A 24,800-nucleotide genomic window follows, 5' to 3' on the forward strand; every position below is an offset into this window, starting at 1 on the left:
AAATCATAAACTCAATTATTTACACAGTTTTACAAGATATATACATAAGAAGTTGCAAATTTTGTATTTCATACAAACATTTCTCTCTTTGCCATTATTTCAGACACGCATCCTCTTTAAATTTCTCAAGGCTTGGAAAGAGTATCGAAGAGTACTTGATTCAAACTTGTCACACACAAACAAAACAAAGGCAGATTTTACAAAGGTATAGAAACAAGGCAAAATAAAAACAATGGTCATCAACCTTACTTTACAACAGAATACAGAATAAACTCCTTGAATGGACTCTCACGAGGAATGAATGGAATACATGCCAAACTCAAAAGACATACAACTATTTCCATTTTCAATCACTTCAAAGTCCCCTCCCACCCCCTTCCACATTATTTTTTTTTCTCCACACAAAAAGTGCAGACTGCTCTTTTACATTCACTTGTGAATAAGGAAAGACAATGCTTCATATGAAAAAAAAAAATACGAGTTCGAGCATCTCTCTCTCAACCCCATAGGAGTAAAACAACAACAGCAACCCACAACAACATTAGAGACATACAGATGCATACCATGGCACTATCACTTCATTCAGGCATTAAAATAAGGCAGTACGTCCATTTAACAGATTAGACCTGTACATCTGATGGACATTCAAAACACACACATGCATTACTTGAATGTTAGTACTTCTGGCATTTATGAATACTCTTGTTGTGATCTCGAAGCTCCGCAGCTTCATGTCGAGATTACATTTAGCAGTGTTTGATTTTCTCTTAAATTTTTACATTTTTTTTTTTCTGTCTAGCTCTTCGCCCTGATCATCTCCTCAAGTAAGGTACATACTAGCATGATGGCATCATAAAACGATGACAGTAATTCCCTTTTGTCTTTGCAGCAGTCTGAACACAGCAACAGTTCATCTTTCAACAAAGATAGAATGCTGGGCATCAGAGTTAATCAAAAGCATACCGGGTCATGGTTTCACACAACCAATTGAACAGAGAGAAGAAAAAGGAGAATTTGCTGTTACAAAACAAAAAGGGTAATAAAAGACAAATGCACAAAGTCTACAGTTTATTTGGTTCATATCTCATATCGCCATTCCCCCCAAAATAAGTCTACTGACGCAATCACAAATCTGGCACGGGAGAACTCATAATGCTTAGCCTCACAGTAAGGAAAATTGCTACTTGCATAATTGACAGAAGACATCCTCTCTTTTCAACCACTACCCAAAGGAATAAACAAATAAAGGCAGTAGGGTAGCAAATATTATTTTGGAGCTCAATTATATGATAAACGTGAGGTATAAGCAGATTGAAACTCATCTCAGGTCTTCCAAAATTGCTCACATCACATGTAAAAAAACTTGCCTAGAAAAGGAGCATGGCATTTATGCAAAACATTCTGGCTCTCAAATTGAGGAAACTCCAACTGGGCTTGACTGGAGACTAACAGTTCTGGCCTCAGGTGCATTTCTACACTGGCAAGCAGGTGCCTTTCCATGTTGTTGTCATCCTCAATGACTTCTTTGTCAACTTCTTAAAGGGGTACATCACATCGCGCCCTCACAACATACCCTGAACCCTCTGCTATGAAAGAATGCTGTCGATGAAGTCCAGCAATCTCTTGTCCGACCGATCTTTGGGAAACTTCTTGGAGAGGGAGCCCTGGGGACAGATATGAAGACGTGGGAAGGGATCGTCATTTAATTTTGGGTCATGTGGTTAGCAGACGGGGAGTCAACAAGGAACTCCATTCCCGCATTTACAGTCATTATTAAGCAAGATAAGGACGACAATGCTATTTGGATATTACCTTCTACTAAACAACCTTGTAGTATTTCTTTTCTGACAGCAAACTGTGCCCTGAAAAAAAAAAGGGTTTGTACAGGAAAACCCTGAGAAAAAAAGGGTCTGTAGAGGAAAACCCTGTTTTAACGAGCTAGCTTACAATGATATTCTGCTTTCCATGAGGTTCCTCTTTTCACGAGGTAAACTGATTTTCTATTACTGTATCTAGATGACGTCTGTTTTTACTATGCTTACAAGATACCAGTTATAACGAGGTGAAATCGACAGTCCAGATGCCTCACCTTCAGTTTGTCCAGGAACGTGTCTCCTTCGAACCACTTTTCCTTGAGCTGTACCATGTCCGAGCAATCCTTGTAGTACTCTACGAGATGTTTCTATCACACCAACAGACACAAACATACTAATTAGAATATGTAGGAAGGGCATGATAAGCAAATATCATGGGCAAACAAAACAGAGAGAGAATAAGGGGGGGGGGCTCCTTTCTAGAGTCCTTCACTCAAGAACAACATGTTCAAATATATACTTTTTTCTTTTTTCTTTTCTTATTTGCTTTGTTTTTTCACAGAGAAAAAACAAATATCTGACTTTATGGCTGGCAAGGCTCTAGTGGATACCAAACTGCAACATCTTAAAATGTAAGTACAGTTTGAACCCAATCTCTAGATTTTAATGCCCTTAAAGAGTGACAGAGACTTTGCAGCTGATCTGCACTTTGCATCATGGAATAAAAACACAAGGAAAAGTAGAAATTACGCGGTGCGTAAAATATGTCCCCGCCGGAAGTAGCATTTAGTAGCAAAATGTACAATATCGGTAAAAAATCAAGGTCAAAGGTCAAAGAAGTCAAAGGTCAAAATTCTGTGTAGAAGTTTTGAAGCCCTCACCTAGTGCCATCACAAAAAGCAAACGGAATCGAAATCGGGTTAGAAATGGCGAAGGAGTAGCATTTTGTAGCCAATGTACAATATAGGTCAAAAATCAAGGTCAAAGGTCAAAATTCTGTGTAGAAGTGTTAGCCCTCACCTAGTGCCATCACATAAAGAAAACGGAAATGAAATTGGGTTAGAAATGGCAAAGGAGTAGCATTTTGTAGCAAAATGTACAATGCAGGTCAAAAATCAAGGTCAAAGGTCAAAGAAGTCAAAGGTCAAAATTCTGTGTAGAAGTTTTGAAGCCCTCACCTAGTGCCATCACATAAAGCAAACGGAATCGAAATCGGGTTAGAAATGGCGAAGGAGTAGCATTTAGTAGCAAAATGTACAATATAGGTCAAAAATCAAGGTCAAAGGTCAAAGAAGTCAAAGGTCAAAATTCTGTGTAGAAGTTTTGAAGCCCTCACCTAGTGCCATCACATAAAGCAAACGGAATCGAAATCGGGTTAGAAATGGCGAAGGAGTAGCATTTTGTAGCCAATGTACAATATAGGTAAAAAATCAAGGTCAAAGGTCAAAGACGTCAAAGGTCAAAATTCTTTGTAGAAGTTTTGAAGCCCTCACCTAGTGCCATCACATAAAGCAAACGGAATCGAAATCGGGTTAGAAATGGCGAAGGAGTAGCATTTTGTAGCCAATGTACAATATAGGTAAAAAATCAAGGTCAAAGGTCAAAGAAGTCAAAGGTCAAAATTCTGTGTAGAAGTTTTGAAGCCCTCACCTAGTGCCATCACATAAAGCAAACGGAATCGAAATCGGGTTAGAAATGGCGAAGGAGTAGCATTTTGAAGCAAAATGTACAATATAGGTCAAAGGTCAAGGTCAAAGGTCACAACTGAAATTCTGTGTAGAAGTTTCAAAGCTCCCATGTAGTGCTATCATATAAAGCAAACAGAATCAAAATTGGCTCATAAATGACACAGAAGTAGCAAATTGAACATTTTGATCACACACGGACGCACAGACAGACGGACGGACAGACACACGGACACACACACGTACGGAGCCCGTTTCATAGTCCCCTGCTCGAACTCGTTCGGCGGGGACAAAAAACACCCTTTTCACTCGAGTAACCATATTGCAAACATTTATGCTAGTCCCCACACACAAAAAAAAATAGTAATAAAAAAAAATTATGGGATCTGAATCACAATGCAAATTTAAATGCTTGCAAGACTTTTACATCCAAACTAATAAAAATTGTAGGATTTTGAACTTGATAGACCAACCAGGATCTTCTATCAATGACCTGACACATAATACGTAGTTGATTGAATAAGGTTCTTTACTCACGTTTGCCCATTCATCAATTCATAACACAATCAAAGCAACAAGTCTAACTTGGAAATTATCAATGACACCCAACAAATTTGGAGGAAAATGAATCGCAAACAGACACCGGCGCCTGAGGACGGCTAAAAACAGGTATGGCAATAAGCTCATCTATTACAATGAGAACCTACAGCAAATGGGGTCTAACCGACACTCACCATCTCAGCAAGAACTTCCTGTGTGAGGAAGATATCTTGCTGGCAGGAGAAAGTCATATCCATTGGCATGCCGTACAGACTGGCTTTGTCCTGTTTTTTGGGAAGGACGAGGAGAAAAGGGGGAGAACTCTCAGTCAATGTTTGAAGGTGATAAAAGAGAACATTTGGATGACCCCCGTTGTATACTGAAGCCCTCGGGGGCCAGAAGTTTTCTTTCATTACACTGAAATTTTGTTATAGCCAAACAAATAAAGTATAAAAATACACACAGATAATAATTTTTGGCCCTGAATCTTTATTTCATTGTAACAAAATTTCATTACAATAAATGCAAACAAAGGAAAACTGACCATAAATGTATAGAATTTGTAAGTGAAAAAATGAGCAAAGAAAATGGGATTCCATCATCCCAAAGGAATCCCATTTTATTTGCTCAATTTTTCACTTATAAAATTTCATTATAACTGTATTGGGTCAGCCCTTGATGAATACCAAATCTTCAGTATCTACATTTGCTCCCAGAATTCTGGGTGAAACACAGGATAATCTTCCTCTTTTCTTTTCTTTTTTTATTTTTTAAAGTGACAATAGCTCAGATCTTGATGAATCTACATTTGCTCCCAGAATTCTGAATGAAACACAGGATAATCTCCCTCTTTTCTTTCCTTTTTTTTTATTTTTTAAAGTGACAATAACTTGGATCTTGATGAAACAAACACTAACAGTTGCCTTGTTTCATCTAATTGCTTTCCTCTGGAAAGGCATCCTGCTCCTATTCATCTGTGGTACCCTCTGACAGATATGCAGGTCAATTAATTTTGTGCAAAATGTTCTGCTGGCCACTTCTATGTGGATCAAGGATTGAAGCTAATAACTTTGGAGTGCCTACAACTTTGGAGTGCCTACAGCTTCATATGATTTCTACCTTGTGGCAGTTTTGGTTACTGCATGAGCACATTATGAACCAAGGCCTACAAGATTAACCTGTTGCTACGCAAACAGTCACTGCAGCTGTGATGGGCTGTTGCCTCGAGATTTTTTTATCACTCAGCATATATCCGTAAGTGCTAGACATGGTATTGGCTGAACATGAGCTGCTCTCTAACCATCGGAAAACACCAGATGCAGTTCTATTCGGCACGTCGTGCTGAAAAGGCAAACGGAACATCTCGTCCTGACTGGATTTGTAAATGGCAAGAGATCACGCGGACGACAATGGCTCACTTTCCTTTCCACAATGGCTGGGATAGCTGGTAAGACAGCATCCACCTTGCTGCACTCATGCAACCACAGAGGGAGCTGGAGGAGGCTTACTGCATCAGCAATCGCCAACATGCAGTGACGTCCATGGCAGAGCAGACAGAGATGCAGCCACGATCATACCACCACAGGCACTATCTAAACTAAACTGTAACGACAAATCCTACACTACTTGCTGGGCATCAAGATAGACGAGCAATTTATATTGAATACCCCCCAGGGTTCTTGTGAGAGAGAAATGATGAGGCTTTGTATCTTACCTCAGCAGGTGGCATGACCCAGAAAGCCTTCATCTGAGAATCTTTGGTAGCTTTGTGCAAGTTGTATGGCGCTACAGGAAGAAGAAAGGGGAAAAGAGGACATTAAAACAGATATTACAATAGGCATGAATACTCTTAGCCATATTTTCTCTTCAATACTGACTGCCATACTTAAGCATGGATAAAGGTACTGCCCAATATACATAGATGTTATTATTAATAAATCCAAGAGTCATGGCTGATTATCACACCAGGATGATGTCTCATACAATATTTGATGTAAGTGAAATCATAATCAAGTTAGGTGTTTAGTTTATATTTCCTTTTTTTTCTCTCTCTCTCTCCATCTATCTATCAATCTGAATATCTATCTATCTACACATATAATTATATTTGTCGTGTGCATGTGGTATGCATGCCTCACTATTTACGTGTATGTACATAACAAAGTATAAATCTAACATATCTCTCCACATAAACATATCACATTTCATCATCTACCAACCTTGAATGCGATACTGGTATGTATTTATGTATTAAAGCAGAAAGAAATACATACACACATAATATACATGAGTACACATACAATGCACAAATATGCAATCGTATAAGATATCCCATTGTACATACACACACACAATTTATGAATATACATATACATCATATAATCATATCAAAATACATCTCCGCTCAGAATTTCTCACCGCAGATCAGGGCCACGCAGGGCTGGTAGGACATCCCGTCCCCCTTGAGCTTCAGCTGGTGGTCCATCTGGCTGGCGATGTCCCGCAGTGAGGGCTGGGCGGGGCTGCACGGGTGGCTGTGGTACCAGCCCACCAGCTGCAGGCCGCGGGAGCGCATGGAGCGCTGGATGTCCGCCTCCACCGACGCCCCGCCGCTCTGGTCCCCCAGGCGGCAGCGGCAGGGGAAGGCCTGGAGAATGCTCATGTCTGGGAATGCAAGCATATTCAAGTCGTAAACAGCATATTCCTGAGGCAATTTTGGGCTCGCCTGAATGACAACACAAGACAATGTACTGCATACAGCACATATATATGTGCACATCATACTCGTGTTAGGATCAAAGTTAAAACACTACAGTATAAAAATATTGCATGTTGTAATTCATGAATAGCACCCGACTCGCACTATTTCGTGAAAATAAAAATCCCACAGAATATAAGGCACATACAGTCTTTTGTTATCGCTAGTTTACACTACATGCACACCATAATGTAATCAGCTCCCGTGCAATTCATCTCTGATTTTTCTGCCCCTGTAAAGGAAAATCCACTTCAGCTAATCATGCATTTGCACCCAATCTAGCATAGTGCATTCGATCTAGTGCGCTATTCATATGATGTTGCACGTCCAATCTCTTTGCACTGATTGAAGCAGGGAGGTGTTAGAAAAGGAGAGACAACTCCTGCTCTCCTTTGATGTCATGCGCGGCACCGCCGAGAAGTTATGCGCTTAACTACAGGTGGAAATCAGGTGCTTTGACAAAAGAGAGCATCAATAATCGGGACTAGCGCTTTCACATCTAGAAATATTTGCCCCTACTGTATTTCGCTCTCTCTCTTTCAATGTGATGGCAACAATGAATTTGTGTACCTTGAATTGGAGCAGCGAATCAAAATGCAGTGTAAAACTGACAATTTTAACAGCAAATAGTTTAAAAGCACGCTGGTGCACGCTTTTGCGGAGTACTTTATTTGAAAGATCAAAATATCCCAGATTAAAGGATAGAAAACTAACACGCGGAAATGTGCGCATTATAGAAAAATATTAGGTTTTTAAGATGGCCTAATTTTCATTTCATTTCAATTTGCGCATTACGAAGAAACTAGAAATACATGTTTATAATATTGAATTCTTTCCTAAACTACGCTTAATCAATTCGAGTATTTCATTTAAAATTTTACGGGAAAATACAGCTTGTAATTCAACGAAAGGTGAAATGCGTTCTTCGTCTCCGAACTTCGCCTTGCAACTAGAGCGGTGCAGAGCATGACTTCAAAGCGTATAGTGGAATGCTAGACATCCCATTGCAACGCTTTGAACCAAAACATGTGTTTGCATGAATTACGAAGAGTTGTCTCTCCTTTTCTAACACCTCCCTGATTGAAGCACGGTACAGCAGCATTAAACCACCCCTTGAAACACACTCTCCCGGTTACACTTGGCATACACAGACAAAATTACACATTAACAGAGAAAGCCTTGCAATCAAGGGTAGATGCTTTTGAAGAGAAAGTTTGATATATATTTATCCGGGCTGAAGCATTGCCGTTTAAACCTTCCACTCGTTTTTCTCCACATCAAATTCCATTGCGCACACCTCTATGAACATTAGCGACATTAACAAGTCACTACAAAGCTGAGAACATACCTCTTTCAAGTATACCCCACGGTGAAATTTATACGAAAAAAAATATGACATGACTTACTGCATCTAACTTTCTCTTAAAGCAAAATCTGATCAACATTTCTTGCTCTGCTGGAAGCTTTTTCCATGTGGCAGAGTAATAAGCATTGTTTCTAAGGCTGTACTCACGTTGTGACTCTGGATCCCATTTGCCGGCCAGGTAGCCCAAAACTTCACTCGTAGTGAGATGGCAGTGGAAGTCCTACAGTAAAATCCAATAAATAAACAAACAAGCAAACAAACAAACATCATAGTCAATCAAAATCAACAACTATTCAAATTATAAACTAACCCCCCAAAAAAAGTGAATTATGTCATCATACATTTTATGGCACGCTCCCATCTGGTCATATTTTCAACACTTTATTGTCTAAGCACTGCAATGATTCATGCAAGCAAGTTGTGCAAGCTCTAGTTTCATATACATATGTAGTCCATCTGACTAGAGTAAAAACTAAGCAAAAAATGTGGAGAATACTTCTGTTATACAGTACACAGGTACGAACAAATTCAACAAGTGTTTTTCGTAAATTACAGGTTAAAGCCTTACAATCGTGGCGAGTGGTTTGTGCGGCACGGAAACGAACGCAACACACTGCCTCCCCCACTCTGTATCAAATGTCGTGACACCGAATGAGAACAGCGCTGGCTCAATGGGTCAGCGAACACACACTGGTCTAAAAATCACCTGACCCAAAATGGCTGTCCGAGCGCGAGCTTCTGAAGGGATCCGAATATGGACGCACACTCACAGTGCGCATGCGCATGAAGAGAGGCCAAAAGAGCCAAGCGTCTTCTGGCCTCTCTCCTCCAATCACTGCAGCTCGCGGTCACAATGTTTGTGTATGATGCGTACACACACACACATGTCTCAGTGGCAGCATTGTCCCACATGTTTATGGATAGCACTGCAGTCTGGCATTGCGCAATTGCATGCACAAATTTCGTGCGTTCGGAGGAGTTACGCAATAACGTACCATTAGGGGTGACGATCGTCCGACTTTAACAAGATATGTGAGTTGGCTAGACTGATGAACAATCTGAAAACATGATGCCTCTGACATGAGGCTGAGGCATTAAAAAAAAGAAAAGTACTACACTGAAATCTTGCATCTCTTACCACGATCAGAAGACAATTGGTAGTGATGGAGAAGGTGAAAGGCTGCATCTTTCCCCGCTCCTTGAAAGACAGACATTTGACGAGAATACTGGGATCCCTGTACACAGAGTTTGGCAATCACATAAAGAGAGAAGGAATGGACACATTGACATGAACAGACAAAAATATGATGGAAATGGGTCTGCCATATTTCACAGACCATCAACCATACTTGTTCTCAAATGAAAATTACAACTGAAATACAAAAAAAAAAAAAATGTTCTTAAGACAAAGCATATTTAAGTAATGAAATTACGAAACTGAACATGCATGAAGCATGTAAAATCAAAGTTTTAAAAAACCTCAACAAACATTGTTTAAATTCATAAAATTCTTCCGTCGAGATGTTTTCATTGCAACTGATTAACAATTATTTATGTCGATGTAGGGCAATTTGTAAATCAGTTGCAACAAACATTGCTGTTATGAAGCCACATTTTCTTATTTTGGAGGGAGAAAAAGAAAGCTAATATGGCTCAGTAATAAGAACAAGACATGATAAAAACAGACTATGTTGGCAGATTTGCAGAAAGCTCTAAGGAAGGACACAGAGACAAAGAGACAAATCACAATGCCATTGTAGGAGAAAATGTGAATCTTCAAAATCAAATCATACGGGGGGAAATTAAAAGGTCAACAGTAATGGAAAACATTGCAATTAAAAGCACAAAAGACACCTTCTGGAAGACAAAAAGGACCATTAAAAATCATGACAATAACATGTGAAGATTTGGCAAATTGGCCGAAAATAGTAGGCAATTAGCAAATGGCTGCTACCACTGTATTCTCTCAAATTTGTTTTCTCAGGGGACAGAGTGGGACTGTCATTCCCTGATGACTTCAATGAAACATTTTAAAATGGACGGCTTGTTTAACCCTCTGTGAACGTTTATTCCCTGTCCACTGATATGTCTGTAAAATTTGTGCACATTTGACTAATTGGCATAGAAAGGGTGTTAAGGACCATTATCTCCTCGAGGACTTAATCATTACAGAATGCAACCCACTGTTTACTCTCTCTCTCTCCCTGGCAAAGGTTAGGGCAATTACCTGTGATTTCATCACAAACACTGGCCTGTATTTGTTCCCATTCTCCAACTGCAACAGGCTAACTGTATCTACCTTTGAAAAGGGCTAATTTACCAAGGAAACAAACTTCCATCATTCCCATTCCTTACATAACACACACTCACCATCTTCAAGAAGGCTAATTCATCACAAGGATACACATTCACTCCCACCACCCCCCCCAACCATGGTAGGAGCTCTAGTTCAGAAAAGGCATTTTTGTAACAAAGGCAGACTTATACTCTAAACGTAAATGTTTTTGCGCCATTAAGTTTTCTCACCGAGTGACTCAAAAAGATGTTTGCAGATTTTTGAATTTGTGTTACACAATTGCTTTCTTGTACATTTTTATCAAATTAACAAACAAAAAAAGGCAAAATTTGATTTGCCATTTCCCTGTATGAAACCCAAAGTGCTGCACAATCCTTTTGAATGCACAGCCTACACAGAAACTACTAGCATATGCACATGCACTCAAATGAATCCTGCTAATCGTACCACCTCATAGGGCACATGCACACACGCATACCACGGAGGCATTACTAATGAAGTGCACAATTCCACCCATTCAAAATGTACACAGAAAATTGTGAATACATTTCTGCTGGTCAAAGAATTTGAGCGAGCCAAAAATACTGCCAAATATGCACCATGAATATTTCTGCATTTCCAGTATTCATTCTTTATTCTGACTGTCAGTGCAGCTATATATACACTGTAGGAGGAATAGAGAAGGCTAATTTATCACAAACACTGACCTGTTTTCACTCTTCTTCCCCAGGGAAGAATACTGAACGACTTTGGTATGCATCGGATAGCCACCGCTCCTCTTCCTGTGGTGGCCTGTATGTGACATACGACATAAACATAATAAGAATCACGAGATAAGAATCACGACATAAACATAATAAGAATCACGATAAGAATCTTCTCGAGATCTTTCTAGTGCCCTAGGATTGGAATCTTGCAGCAGTATCCATCTTACGTCAGTAGATATTGATGAAGCTATCAAGCGACTCAAGATGGGTAAGGCGGCTGGTGCTGATTATGTTTCTGCAGAGCATCTTAAGCATCTGGGTGAGACTTCTCGTCGACTCATTCTTGCCCTGTACAATGCCATCTTGTGTCATGCACACTGCCCCAAAACATTCAAGGAAGGGCTCATACTCCCTCTACATAAAGGGAAAGGGAAAGACCCACACGATCCATGGAACTATAGAGGCATAACTTTGACATCTGTCCTATGTAAGCTCCTTGAGCTGTCTCTTAAGCCTCATATTGAACGTCAGCTCTATATTAGCAACATCCCAGATGAACTTCAGTTTGGATTTAGGAAAGGATTCTCTTGCTCTCTCACATCCATTTCACTTGAGCTTGTTATTGAATTGAATACCATTTGTAAACAACCAACATACTTAGCTCTTCTCGATGCGGAAAAGGCTTTCGACACTGTCTGGCATAGGGGTCTTTTTTGTAAGCTGAAGTCTTCGAAGCTAGAACCGTGTATTCTGGATATGTTGCAATCAATGTACAACGGCTTAGAAAGCAAAGTATTCTGGAAGGGTAAGGTCAGCAACCCGATCCCTGTCACCCAAGGTGTAAGACAAGAGGGGTCTTGTCTCCATTACTCTACACTACATTCGTTGATGACTTGATAAAGGAGCTAAGAGAGAAGAATCTTGGATGCTCAATAGACTGCCGTTTCTCGGGTGTGGTAGTTCTTGCTGATGATGTAGCACTTATCGCTAACTCTCCAGATCAGCTGCAACAGATGTTAGAGGTCACCTTCAACTACGCAGAGTATTGGCATTACAAAATTAATCCCTCCAAAAGTGCAGTGATTGCTATCAACAATGCTAAGCAACCTACGAGATCATCTTGGTGTGTCAATGGATTCATTGTTGAGGAGAAATCCAGTCATCCTCATCTTGGGGTCATTAAATCAGGCTCACGGTATGATCCTACAGACAACATCATTGGAACTGGTCTCCGTACTTTTTATGCCTGGACTGGCTCTGGAGCTTATACGGGAGGGCTTATTCCTACACTTGTATCCCAGTTATGGAGGATTTTTTGTATCTCGAGAATGTTGCATGGCTCATCGACCACTAAATTCACAAAATTGATGCTGCAGAAGTTGGATGGGGCACAGTCCCATCTCTTCCAGCAACTGCCGTACTCAACTTGGAAGAGGTTGACTAAATACAGAGTCTATCAGGCTGTAAGACATCTTACCATACAAGGAATCCGCTCCAAGTCGTCTCTCAAGTTCTGGATAGATGACGTTCCCCCCTCTGCTAATCTCCTATATCCGAAGAACCCCCCGTCTCCTACCATCCGTCATGCTTTAATAATTAGAGCCCAACTTCTGTCATCCACATACTTGACACAACATCGTCTCTACATACTTAGAAAGTCTTCCAAATGTACTTGCCCCCTATGTGAATCTGAGGATGAGACAGTGGAACACTTTGTTAGATCTTGTCCCAGTCTTGTTCATCTCCGTCAAGAGTTCATATGCAGAGTCAAGGAATGTCTTGTTGATAACCCGAACTGTCTGGACTTGTATGACACTGATTACCCACTGCAATTTTCTCGTGCTACCTTATTAACCTTTCAACCTTGCCTGCAATCTGTAATCCAAAATAGCCTGCTTCTTCTATCCCTCTTCTTTCTTCATAAAATCCATACTTGCCGTTCTACTTATGTTTAATACCATTATCTTATCTTGCTGGATTTGCATATTTGGATTCCAGGAATCTCCAAAATAGTGGAGGGATCAGCTACGCGTGTAAGAGAGAGGTGGGGGAGATGCCTTTCAAGAAGACCATCATTCACAATTCTCAATTCGTTGTACCTTGGTCTCTGGACATGCACCTGATCAAATGTGGCAAACAGAAAGATTCACCAAAAATGTTCACATTTTTGCATCTCTAACTGGTACCTCTATCACACAGTTTATTCCTGAAATCCAAGTTTGCTTGTGATCTGCCCAACAGAGGCAATAACCAATGGAGTCATTTAAAGTCCAAAGTTCAAACATATTCACAAGAAACAGGGAAATTATTCGGCTAGATATAAGGCCCATGGGGGGGGGGGGGGGGAATGTACCCATGCATCCCCTTAGTCTCATCCCCATCCCATGGCATGCTATCATTTGAGAATGATGAATGATGAATTCACTTCCAGGAGCTGACACTTGAGAGACTGTGAGACTGTAGCTAGTGACAGGGGTGATGATGGCTGTAAAACACACACAAACATGGTTCAAGTGTGTTTGCAGAAACCTCAAATACATTAACATCATTCACATCACACATTCACAGACACAAGTCTTCTCTGGTTCAGTTTTGGTGAAGTGGTACAGCTAAAGCACACACCACTACCCCCTACTGTAAAAGTGGACATTTTTGTAGTGTTGAAATTTTTGCACATTTTGCGCAAACCAGAAACAGCGCAAAAATAAAAGCACGCAAATATTTTTGCATGCCATATGTTCCAGTAGTTGCTGTCTTGATTCCGTAAAATTAAAAACACGCAAAACTCATCTTACCCGGTCGAGCACAAAAAATTAGTAGTGCGAAAATATCCACTTCAGCATCACATAGAGACCAAAAAAAAAATGGTTATTTCAGAATGTTCACCTGTATCATTGTCATTTTCATCTGGAATCTTTCGCTTGAGACGGCGAACGACCTCTGACACAGGTGGGTGTGGTCTCTTCTCGTCGTTGCCCAGCGCCTCCTCGTCAGCCTCACTACCTGCTAATCTGCTTGGGGAGTCGCTGCCATTTTCAAGCAGGCTCGAGTTGTCATGGGAATTCTCATCATCCTGGATAATTAAAGGAGATTCCTGTTGTTTACAAATTGCTTCTTGCATAATGATGGGGTATATTGCGAATGCTTTTAGCATACCATTACAGCCCTGAACCAGAGGAAGATTTATTTTAAACATTTCTTGATTTTGGTGCTTTGGTCCCCCTGGGGTCCACCATGGGTTTTTTGAGAAAATGCTGAAAACATTTATAAAACGAGCTTACGCAAAATACACAACTGACAACAGATGACACATTTTGGACGTTGGACGATAAACGTTCATGATAGCTAACTTGAGTGTGGCTGAGGTTAGCTAAGAAGGGTGTCAGTAATCTTTTTTTAACAGAACTTGAATAGTTTGAATAACAAACTATAAATAGTTTGAATAACAAAGTTTGAATAACAAAATACATTGTGACTTATACAATTACTGTCAACAACTCAATATTTGCTTTGAACTCTTCACAATCAAAACCTTGTACTGGTCTTTCACAATAATTTTGTTGAAAACCTGTCAACCTGTCAACCTTATCCCACTACACAAGTCATGTATATTGGTACCAACAACTGATGGTCATATCAATTTCTGCAGGGCTTTTACACACAAAAGAATTTGCACTTTCATTTTATTGTTTTGCTTTTGCATATTGTTTTACTTTTGGTATTTTCTATTCAACTTGAATTGAAGATTAAACTCACCAAGTAGGGAATCTTCATATTCCTGAACCACTGAGATTTGACCATGTCCAGTTTCATCCCTTTGTACTTCACCTGAAAAAAAAAAAAAGAATTTAAGTGAGCATTCAAATGTCATTTCCATCACATTACTGTCAAGCTCTTGTACAATTTTATATCCAAGGGTATGCATGGCAAAATTAATCAGACAAGAGGAGATACTGTTAGTTAGATTTTGCACATCAACTGAAGTTCATAAAATGGACGATAAGCCAAACTTGTACCCTGCGCTACACTTATTCCATGTGCATCGTCTTCTTTGCGGGGTAACTAATGCCTTTGCTTCTTGCTGAGGGATAGCACTTCATTTTCATTCTGTCACTGCAGTTCTCATTCCTAAATTTAAAGGTACTTTTTAACACTGGGAGCAGTGATTTAAAAACAAATAGATAATGCGGTGGGATGTTCCATCGATCTTACCGAAGACCAGCCGCACCCAGATCGCTTTCCAGGGTTCAGAATGGACTTGATGTGGATGGCCCACGCGCTGGGCGAGTTGAAAACCTGATTCTCCTGGGGCCAGAAGATTTTGCCATTCTCCATCAGGTCTGCTGTGAATTTCCGTCCCTACATAGAGACAGCGGCAAGATGATACAAACAAAATGTTACACGAGACGAGCTAAGTCTTGACATAAATTGCACAAATCTCCTCTTCATTGTGCTGGCATTTCATTGCTTTAGGTTTCTTTGCAGCATCTTGGTACCACAGTGCAGGTCCCAAATCAACATGGTCCAAAACTGCTGTAAAACAAGTAAATACTGCATGATATGTCTTCATTCTGCAACATTTTTCAAAATAGCACAACCGCAATTTGAGGAAAATTGTTTTAAAAATACATACAGTATTTTTTTGATGAAAAATTATAGTAACAGCATTGAGAGCAACAGCTCAATGACATTTTCAGCAAGGTTTATAAATATTGATATCATAATAATAACTGGTTTTTATATGGCACATTTCACACTTGTTAAGTATCTCAATGCGCTTTCCAGACTATTATTACCCTGGTCACTGGATACATTATTTCCAACCAGCACTGACAGTGCTCACTCTCCACTCCCTGGGGAGCATTCCAGCCAGTCGCAGCTATTTTACAGGTGCGCACATGCTGATCAACCAACAAAAGCTTTCTCATCCTACCGGGATAAAGAATTATATAAATGTCATCTCCTTTGATATGCTGCTAAGACTCCACATAAGATAAGCAATCCTGCTTAGAATGCTAAATGGATCAACCATTCTGCTTTTGTTTATCCTCATGTTTGTAATAAACATCAATTGTATTCTTGTTAGCTCACATGAAATCAATTAAGTAAGCACATAGGGGTAACAGTGAACAGCTACAAATAAAACCCAATGCTAAACAAACATACACGTGTATGAAATACATGTCCTTCCAGGGTTACCTACAAGAAGGTGTACCTGTCAATTTTACTATAACCTGTATCTCTGCTTCGCTGACAAACCGCCTTTGAAATAGCTTCCCTACAGCCTGTCTCATACTGTGCGAGTTTGACTGGCGACAGCTTGTGATGCGTCTCAACACAAAACTTGAGCTCAATTTCATGCACTGCTGCATTGCTCTCCATTGCAGGATGTTTAAAAATTGCCGGCTGTTGTATCTCCAGACTACCAGTTGCACTGTGTGTCATCTGGCAATCTTCTGTAATGCAACATTGTATCACAAGAAATTGCAGTGGGAATGAGGCAGGCTTAATGGGATAATTCTCTTGATGTGAATTATCATACTTACCAGGTACTCAATGGTCAAGCACCCCTCTCCCGCCTCCATCACTCCGTCGGCCATCAGCATGCCGAGGGTGACGCCCCGCCCCGTCACGGCCTTCTCCTTCTTCGGGGGACTGGTGGAGAACGAATCTGTGCTGTCCGCCTCAGACACCGTGTCATCGTCCTTCAGCATTGACTTGCGATCTGCATGGAGTGGAAAGATTAAGTACGGTACTGAAATTAACACTTGCTGGTTTCATCTGAATTTAATGGAACAATCTAGACTATCTAGAGAAATATCCTGTAACCTTCCTATCACTTGATGTCTTTAACAGGGTACCGTATTTGTGGGTAAACTTGGCCCCTATACCAAGAAGACGCTGCGTTGTGTACAGTGACAGGGCTCTGTATAGCTAAGTTACCCTATAATCTGAGGCTGTGTACATATAGTTACTTACGATAGAATCTAGTTGACTCAATTCCTTCTACAAGGAGTTTACTTTACCCATTAGGCAGAGTCGAGTTTACCCACAAAAACGATACTGGGCATGTTGAGTGAGGGCAGTCCTTTATTTTAGCCCAACCCAGTGAGACGGCGTGTGAAGTGTTGTGTACAGTGACAGTGACAGGGCTGTGTGTATAGACATCCAGCTAGTTAGATCTCTAACAGTTAGACTAGAGTAAACTCTACTACTGTCCCTACCTTATTCAGCAATACAATTTACAACATTGGACATGTTGCACATTCAGTGCACAAACAGCTGAGCTTGCCAAAAGAGCTAATGTCAAACTTGGAATCATCAAGAGATCTTTCTCGGTGCTGAATGAGAAGGGATGGCTCAAGTTGTACAAAGCACTAATAAGACCGACACTCAGTATTACAATATGGTGTGGTCTCCTACTTTCAAAAAGGATGAAGACCTAATTGAGAAAGTACAACAGAGGGCAACAAGATTGCTACCCCACCATCGTCATTTATTCGGAATATATGCAGAACGTCTGAAAATCCTCAAGCTACCCACCCTTGCATACAGAAGGCAACGAGCCGAGCTCATTCAGATTTTCCAGATCATAAAGGGAATAGATCATCTTGACAGTACTCAATTCTTTGACATGGTTGAATGCAGCAACACCAGAGGCCACAGCTTGAAACTGAAGAAAGAGTTATTTTGAATTGATAACTGTAAAAGAAGACAGGAGGAGATCTCCCCGATACGCCTACTACAAGGGAAAATATGATCAGATGAGGAAGTTCACGGAAGACAATAGATTATTCGATGTGATTTATCATCTTAACCATGTAGAGGAGAAGTATTTGGCTTTTATGAACATCATTAAAAAACTGTCTGAGGAGTTCGTACCGGCGGTTCCTGCCTCTAGGAAGCCAAGGCCTTTATGGATGAATGCGGAAGTAAAAAGAAGTATTAAAGAAAAACACAAAGCATGGATTGTGTACCAGAAGGATAGATGCAAGGGAAGTAGCATTCTAGAATCAAAGGCAGTGTATGCTAGAAGGAGGAATGAAGCCACAAGAATGATAAATAACGCTAAACGTGAATTTGAACGGAAGCTTTCATCAGAAGTTCAACTTAACACAAAGAGTTTTTGGAGATATATTCATAGTAAGACAAAGTCTAAGTCAAGCAGAGGCCACAGCTTGAAATTGAAGAAAACAAGAGTTAGACTGCAGCTGAGACAAAATGCCTTTGCTGTGAGAAGCATAAATAACTGGAATGCTCTACCAGAAGCAGCAGTCTCAGCCACCAGTGTAAACCAATTCAAGTCAGCACTAGAGAGACATTGGGGAAACCACCCATTGAAGTACGACCCATACTAACCCCGGGACGCTCCGTAGACAGTTACACACTGTGGGAGCGTCCTGAGTCAATAGAGTGCTATATCGGTAAGCTTGAAAAACATACACAGTCTGTCACAGATTTTCGCACCTCCGTAAGTTTCGAATATCACGAGGAAAAAACGTACTTTTATAGTATACATAGGATTCTTATCTAATTAATACCCTTCGTTCACCTTGTTCTTGTTCACACTGGTCCAATGATCTTGAAAAAACGTTTTTTTCACGGCCATATACGGGTCCGTAGTCCTAGCTCCCCATCCCATTCACCATTTTCGAAATCAGTATGCAGTACACTGCGCACGTAAATATTCATGTGCTGGCGGAGTCGCAATGCGTTTAGCCTTCTGACAAGGCCTGCGCGCGCGCACCCACCCAGAAAGCAACGCAATATACAGCGAGAGGGTTTGCCAACAGTATGATAAGGCCTTGCCACAAAGCTACACGACTTGACGGCCAGCGCATGCGCACAAATCTCAAATCCATTGACTGTATAAGATGTAGTTCTCCCGAGTTCTTCTCGACCGAGTCGCATTTAACTCATCAAACCGAGCAGAAAGGGACTATTGCCAGAACCAAAAGTTGAACGCAGTCAGTCTTCAACATTACATCTTCACCTGTAAGTCTTCATATTGCAGAATTTTTGCGATTTCATATTGATTTTTAGGCGCTATACTTCGCCTGTCATGATCATGTCTGCTACAATGCGCAGCCCCAACACTGCGTGTTGGGGCTGGTCGCAGTTAGACCCATACCAGAGACAAACAGTGACAAGGGGCACATAAGCAGATGCTTTACGTCTCTACACCCAAGTTAACCCCGTCGCAGGGCGCTATAAACATAGTACGGTACGTATTTGTCCATATGGGGTCGCTGCTACGGTCACACCCAAGTAAACCCAAGTAAAGTAAGAATTTTGAACGCAGTCGCGAACACAACTTTAACTCAGTAGACAGTAACATAACATTGCTGCAAGGTCAAATCACATCAAAACAGAAAGGTTATTGTATTGTGTTAAAACTGTTAGTGTAGAAACCTAATGTAAGCTCGACCAGGCCAGCACTAGCAGAACCCATCATTAAAATCAAGCTCAAATGCTGCTCAGCACAGCTAGCCACAGCCTTTCGTTATTGTCGCGACTTGCTGTACTACAAGTCAAAAGGGAACATCATTTCATATGAAAACCCTCTCCACACTCACAATATGAAATTATTTGCAAAGGCTTAACTCTAGACCTAACTAGAAATCGTTCCGTTTCATCAACTAGTTTACGCCCAGTACCCTGCCCACCCTGTTGTAGTGTTTCAAATAGTGTTACTTTTGTTAGGATTTAACGTTAGGTTAGCCCGCATGGCTGTCAGTGTCATAAACAAGACACAGAATTAGGCAGCGGTGCCGGGGGAAGTGCAGTGGCACGAGCACTTTTCCCGCACTAGCGAGTGTTCTATTGAACCCACGTCCTTCTCGTGAAGTCGCTGATCCTCCATAAATTACTAAATTTTCGTTAATATTTACGATACTCAAATCATATGCACTGCTCAGAAATGTCACTTCTCATTACCCATCTCACAAAATACACTTCCGCGTCATCTAGGCGATGAAATGATGAAATTTCCACGAATGACAGACAACGACCATCGACGACAAGCATGATTCCCCTTTGTTTTCCTTCGTGTAAGGAACATCTGGTGCCCATTCCATATTGTTTAAGGGTTAGATTGAAGAATATGATTAGGGGAATTATGTGAGAATACGAATAAGATGTATTATTCGAGGAGATGGATACACAAAATATGTGTCATTATGTATTTTTATCCATGTACATCCTCAAAATATGCTCAATAACTGCCAATGATTCAAAGGTTTAAAGAACATAGGATTTCATGCATCCCTAATATTAAAATAGATTGTTCCTACTTGACCGTGTTGTCGACTGAAGCAAGAAACCACATTGCATGTGTGTGTGTGCGCGAACCGGGGGTCTAGCGATAGTGCCGCACTAGAATGACATGGGTCGGTGCAGTGGTCAGTGTGAACACACCCTTCGCTACTGCAAAAGTCTCGAGACCACGACTGTGGGTAGACTACTAGTCAGTCAGCGTAGAAGTAATACCAATAATAAGAGGGTCTACTCAGGGCTGGTCTACTCTCGCAGGTGTAAGCCATGGAGCGAGCCCAACAGCGGCCATTTCAGGAAGCAAACCGCTGGATTATCGCGAGCGTATAATACGTGACCTATATAGGAGTGAATTCTGCCTCCCTTTGATTTTCTCCGTTTTAAGGGAGCAAACAGCGGTACAGCATTGTTTAAGTCCTCCAAATTCCATTTAGAAGCGTCATTGTTGCCTAAAAAGGCGAAAAAAAGTGAAGAAATGTCCACTATTTTCGAATCTGCAGTCCCTGAAAGTTCGAGATATAGGCACTACTGAAGCGGCCTTCTCGATCTCTCCATCCATCCCTTCCTAGCTCTCTTTCTCTCTCTTGTTTCTGCTCTTTTTGCCTTATATCACACCTTTGGGAGGGGGAGGGGGACACGTCCCCCTGGATTTTTTTTTCCGGGGATCATCCCCCTTTATTGTCAAATTTAGTATTCTAACTTTGTCTTATTTTTTTAGTACTATTGATAGAGCTTGTAACTGCAATGCTAGCATGTTCAAAAGATTACAATTTTTTATTGAAAATTCTCAAATATTCCACCAAAGACGCGCATCATGTCGTTGAATTTTAATTCTGAAAATGAATAGGCTCCAGTGGCCTCCACGGCCCCTTCAATCCACCTTTCATAAACTTACACATGCATTGAAGACGCGCATCGAATATAAGGGGATATCATTATTTTTTAATCAATAAACCATACCGGTAACTGTTTATTCTAGAAATTCTATTACAACTAGGGGCCTATTGTTCATCCTTTGTATACTTAATGAAACGTAACATCATACTGAGTAACATTTTTACATTGGTTGTTTCTATCCCTAACTCACATTTTAGAACTATTTTGAAGCACTAAAGCTGGGTTTCTGTTTCATCCATCTGCAAATGGTAAATAATGCCTAGTACGATTTTCATTTTTGTTAAAAATGTAAAACTGCTTTGACTTCGCTAGTATTTTTTCGTCGAAAGAGCTTATCCAATTACAATAAACAGTGTGAGCATACCGGGAATAATAAATTAATTTTTGTAAGAACGGATATACACGTAAAAATACACACAAACAATAATATAGAAACGATGATGAACCTTCTCGGGAACAGCGCCACCACACGGATGACGCTGACCAAGGCAAAGCAGTCGATTACACTTTCTGACCTGTTGACTCAATGAAAAACCCAATGGTTATACTTCTTACATTTTCTTGGCTATTTCTTAACTGCACACACACCTTTTTACTTCAGTTGAAAACGTTTTCTCTCTCTCTCTCTCTCTCTCTCTCTCCAAGTTGAATGTGCATTTATACGAGAATGTATCAGTATTTCAGTTACTCCACATTCATGGACATAACATTTACAATGTAGTTCCTGCAGAACCTTCTTTTAATGAGGGGTGTGGTTCTCACTCCTGTAAGTTCCCTCCGTGAATGTTATCTGTTATGTAAATAACTGTTATTAAGGGGCTTAGCATTTCTTTTGTGTCTGATGCAATCTTGGATTGCTGTTTCACGTAACGTGGAAATTTATAGTGCGCATAGCACAGGCCGCGAAACGGGGAGGGGTTGGGGAGTCCAAACAACCACCCATCACACACCCACACACACCCACACACACACACACTTTTGGCTCTACCCCCCCCCCCCCCCAAAAAAAAAAGGAAAAAAAAAGTGCCGGGCTTGAGGGGGAGGGGGGTGGCAGAAAACCAACGACTTGGAGGGCTTCATCCCGATATACTTCCAGGCGAAAGGGGGGGGGGGAGTGGGGGTTGACATTGATCCTTGACCAAATCACAATTACGAGCATTATTCCCCCCCCCCCCATAAACACAAATAATAATTATTGAAATGTAGGTGTAGTGGAATCAAATACTCTTCTATCATTTAATGACCAACCACACGAGTGACAAAGAGCAGCTCACGCCCACAGTGAATGATTTATTTGATCTGTGAACATCTGCGACTTGTTACTGATATTGGAATCGTGCGAACGGTTATCTTCGTCGCCTAACGTAATCTGTAACAACCAAATCGTAATGGGCATCATATCGTTCGAGACGGTTTCACGATTCCCGCGATTTTTGATCAGGCTGAGAAGTAATCGAGTTTTATACATTTCGTCATCACCTTTGCATTCTGCCTATTAACAGAGGTCGGTAGAGCAAATCTGCTTAAAGCCAAAAAAAAAAAAAAAAAAATCTTGAAATCATGGGAGTTCCTCGCAAGGGACGACTATGTTTCGCTGTTGCGATACTATTCATGACTATAGTTGCTTGTGTTGACTTTTCTATCATTAATCACCGTCTCCACACACCGCTTGGGCTATCATCAGAAACTCAGAAAGTTAGCAGTCGGGTAGATTCGAGAAATCGGGAGCCTGAACATTTGGGGAACGGGCAAGATGATCAGAACCACGAGTTGGTAGCACCTCAACCGCTGGATTCACAAGATCGTGAAGGCATCCAAGAGATCCAAAATGACGTCGCAGAGGTCGAGAACGGACGCAAGGAGACACTGGACTTGAAAAGGACCATTAGGGACAATACGAGGCAGAAACCGTCGGCCGAAATTCATCAGCATAATGGTTCCGAGCTGGAGAGACCTCGAAACGAGACACTAGAGAAGGTGAGAGACCCGTCTCAAGTTCGGAAGAAAAGTGATGGCGTCCTGCACGGCGAGGATAAGAGAGAGATACCACTATCAGATGACCTGGTAGATGCGATTCTGGCGAAGATGGAGGCCAACGGAACGCTGTTACGCAGGATTGGACAACTTATATTTGTGGAAAAACCCGTTGAGCAACCGCACGACAATCCGAAAGAGCAATCTGGGGGACAGATTTTAGGTCAGCTCAAGGATCGACTGACGGGCTTACAGCCAGGGGGACAAGTTCTAGGCCAGGACAAGGGACTGATGGATTCACAGGTAGGCAACCAAGAGAGAAAAGTTTTCGAAGTGAACGCAGTGGGTAATGATACCGGCGTCGAACACTCAAACGTGCAGTCAGAGCAGGCGGCTCCAAAAGATGTGCGAATTTCTAAGAATATGACGGTGTGGAAACCTCGCATAGATCAGCATAATTACAGATATCTCCTCAATCCTAAAGAAACGTGCAGCAAGGACGTGAAACCGGGACAGAACCTGATCCTGTTGATAGTCGTCGCCACAGCGCCCTCAAACAGAGACCGACGCGACGTCATCCGCCAAACCTGGGGTGGAAAGGCGAAAGCTTACAATGCGTCCGTCAGGAGCCTGTTTCTCCTGGGCTCTCCTGACTCAGCAGAAGCCCAGAAGACGATCTACGAAGAAGCTGCAAGGTACGATGACATCGTCCAAGAGGACTTCCGCGATTCTTACTTCAACCTATCTATAAAGACCGTCATGGGCTTTAAGTGGGCGAGGACGTTCTGCCCTAACAGTGACTTCGTGATGAAGACGGACGACGATGTCGTCCTGAATATCCCCAACCTCGTGCATGACCTGGCGGCGATATCGCAGATATTCAGGACCAACTTCGTCGTGGGCAAAATGACCATAGTATCACCGATAAGAGATATCAGGAGCAAATGGTATACTCCCTTAGATCTGTTTCCCGAAGATAAGTATCCCGTTTATCCTCAAGGGCATGGCTACATCGTGTCCTCGGATGTCGCGGATAAGCTATTCCGCGCTTCCCAACAGACTCCCCTCTTCCCATGGGAAGACGTCTACGTGGGCCTTCTTCTCAGGAAACTCCAGGGCGTCAACTCCGTGGACAGAACTTCCTTCGGCTTTTCCGACTGCATTCGTCACTCGACTCATGGGATCATTCAGACGAATAATACCCTCCTGGCGCTGCGTCGGGGCTACCTCACCTGGGATCTCGGCATCGAGCAGATGAAACTGGTGTGGAATGCGCTAGAGACTAACCGATGGCCCGGAATCAATGGAAAGGACAAGCTCAAATGCAATCAAACGTCCATTGAAAGGGCTAGTCTTCTGACAAATGGATAGAAAATCAATTAATATGTGAGTTATACGTTATGGAATCAGAAAGAAAATCATATCACAGCCACCGTAAGAGCAGCATTTGATGAGAAACCCCCATATGTGTCCAGGTTGAATATTCAAAA

General features: G+C 41.4%; 1 protein-coding gene across 1 annotated transcript; it reads right to left on the minus strand.

The window, feature by feature from the left end:
- Positions 1-1,570: 1,570 nt before the first annotated feature.
- Positions 1,571-16,885, minus strand: LOC139736010 (MPN domain-containing protein-like). Its single transcript, XM_071646757.1, has 12 exons — positions 16,713-16,885; positions 15,379-15,525; positions 14,923-14,994; positions 14,053-14,239; positions 11,167-11,251; positions 9,302-9,398; positions 8,311-8,383; positions 6,458-6,703; positions 5,754-5,824; positions 4,234-4,323; positions 2,090-2,182; positions 1,571-1,664 (listed from the first exon to the last, which is right to left on the minus strand). Exons 1-12 carry the CDS (start codon positions 16,878-16,880, stop codon positions 1,587-1,589), a joined length of 1,407 nt encoding a protein of 468 aa, XP_071502858.1. The 5' UTR covers positions 16,881-16,885; the 3' UTR covers positions 1,571-1,586.
- Positions 16,886-24,800: the final 7,915 nt, after the last annotated feature.

This window comes from Diadema antillarum, unplaced genomic scaffold, assembly GCF_040938485.1.
Source record: "Diadema antillarum isolate AM-2024a unplaced genomic scaffold, OU_Dant_1.0 seq00000618_RagTag, whole genome shotgun sequence".
Classification (NCBI taxonomy): Eukaryota; Metazoa; Echinodermata; class Echinoidea; order Diadematoida; family Diadematidae; genus Diadema; species Diadema antillarum.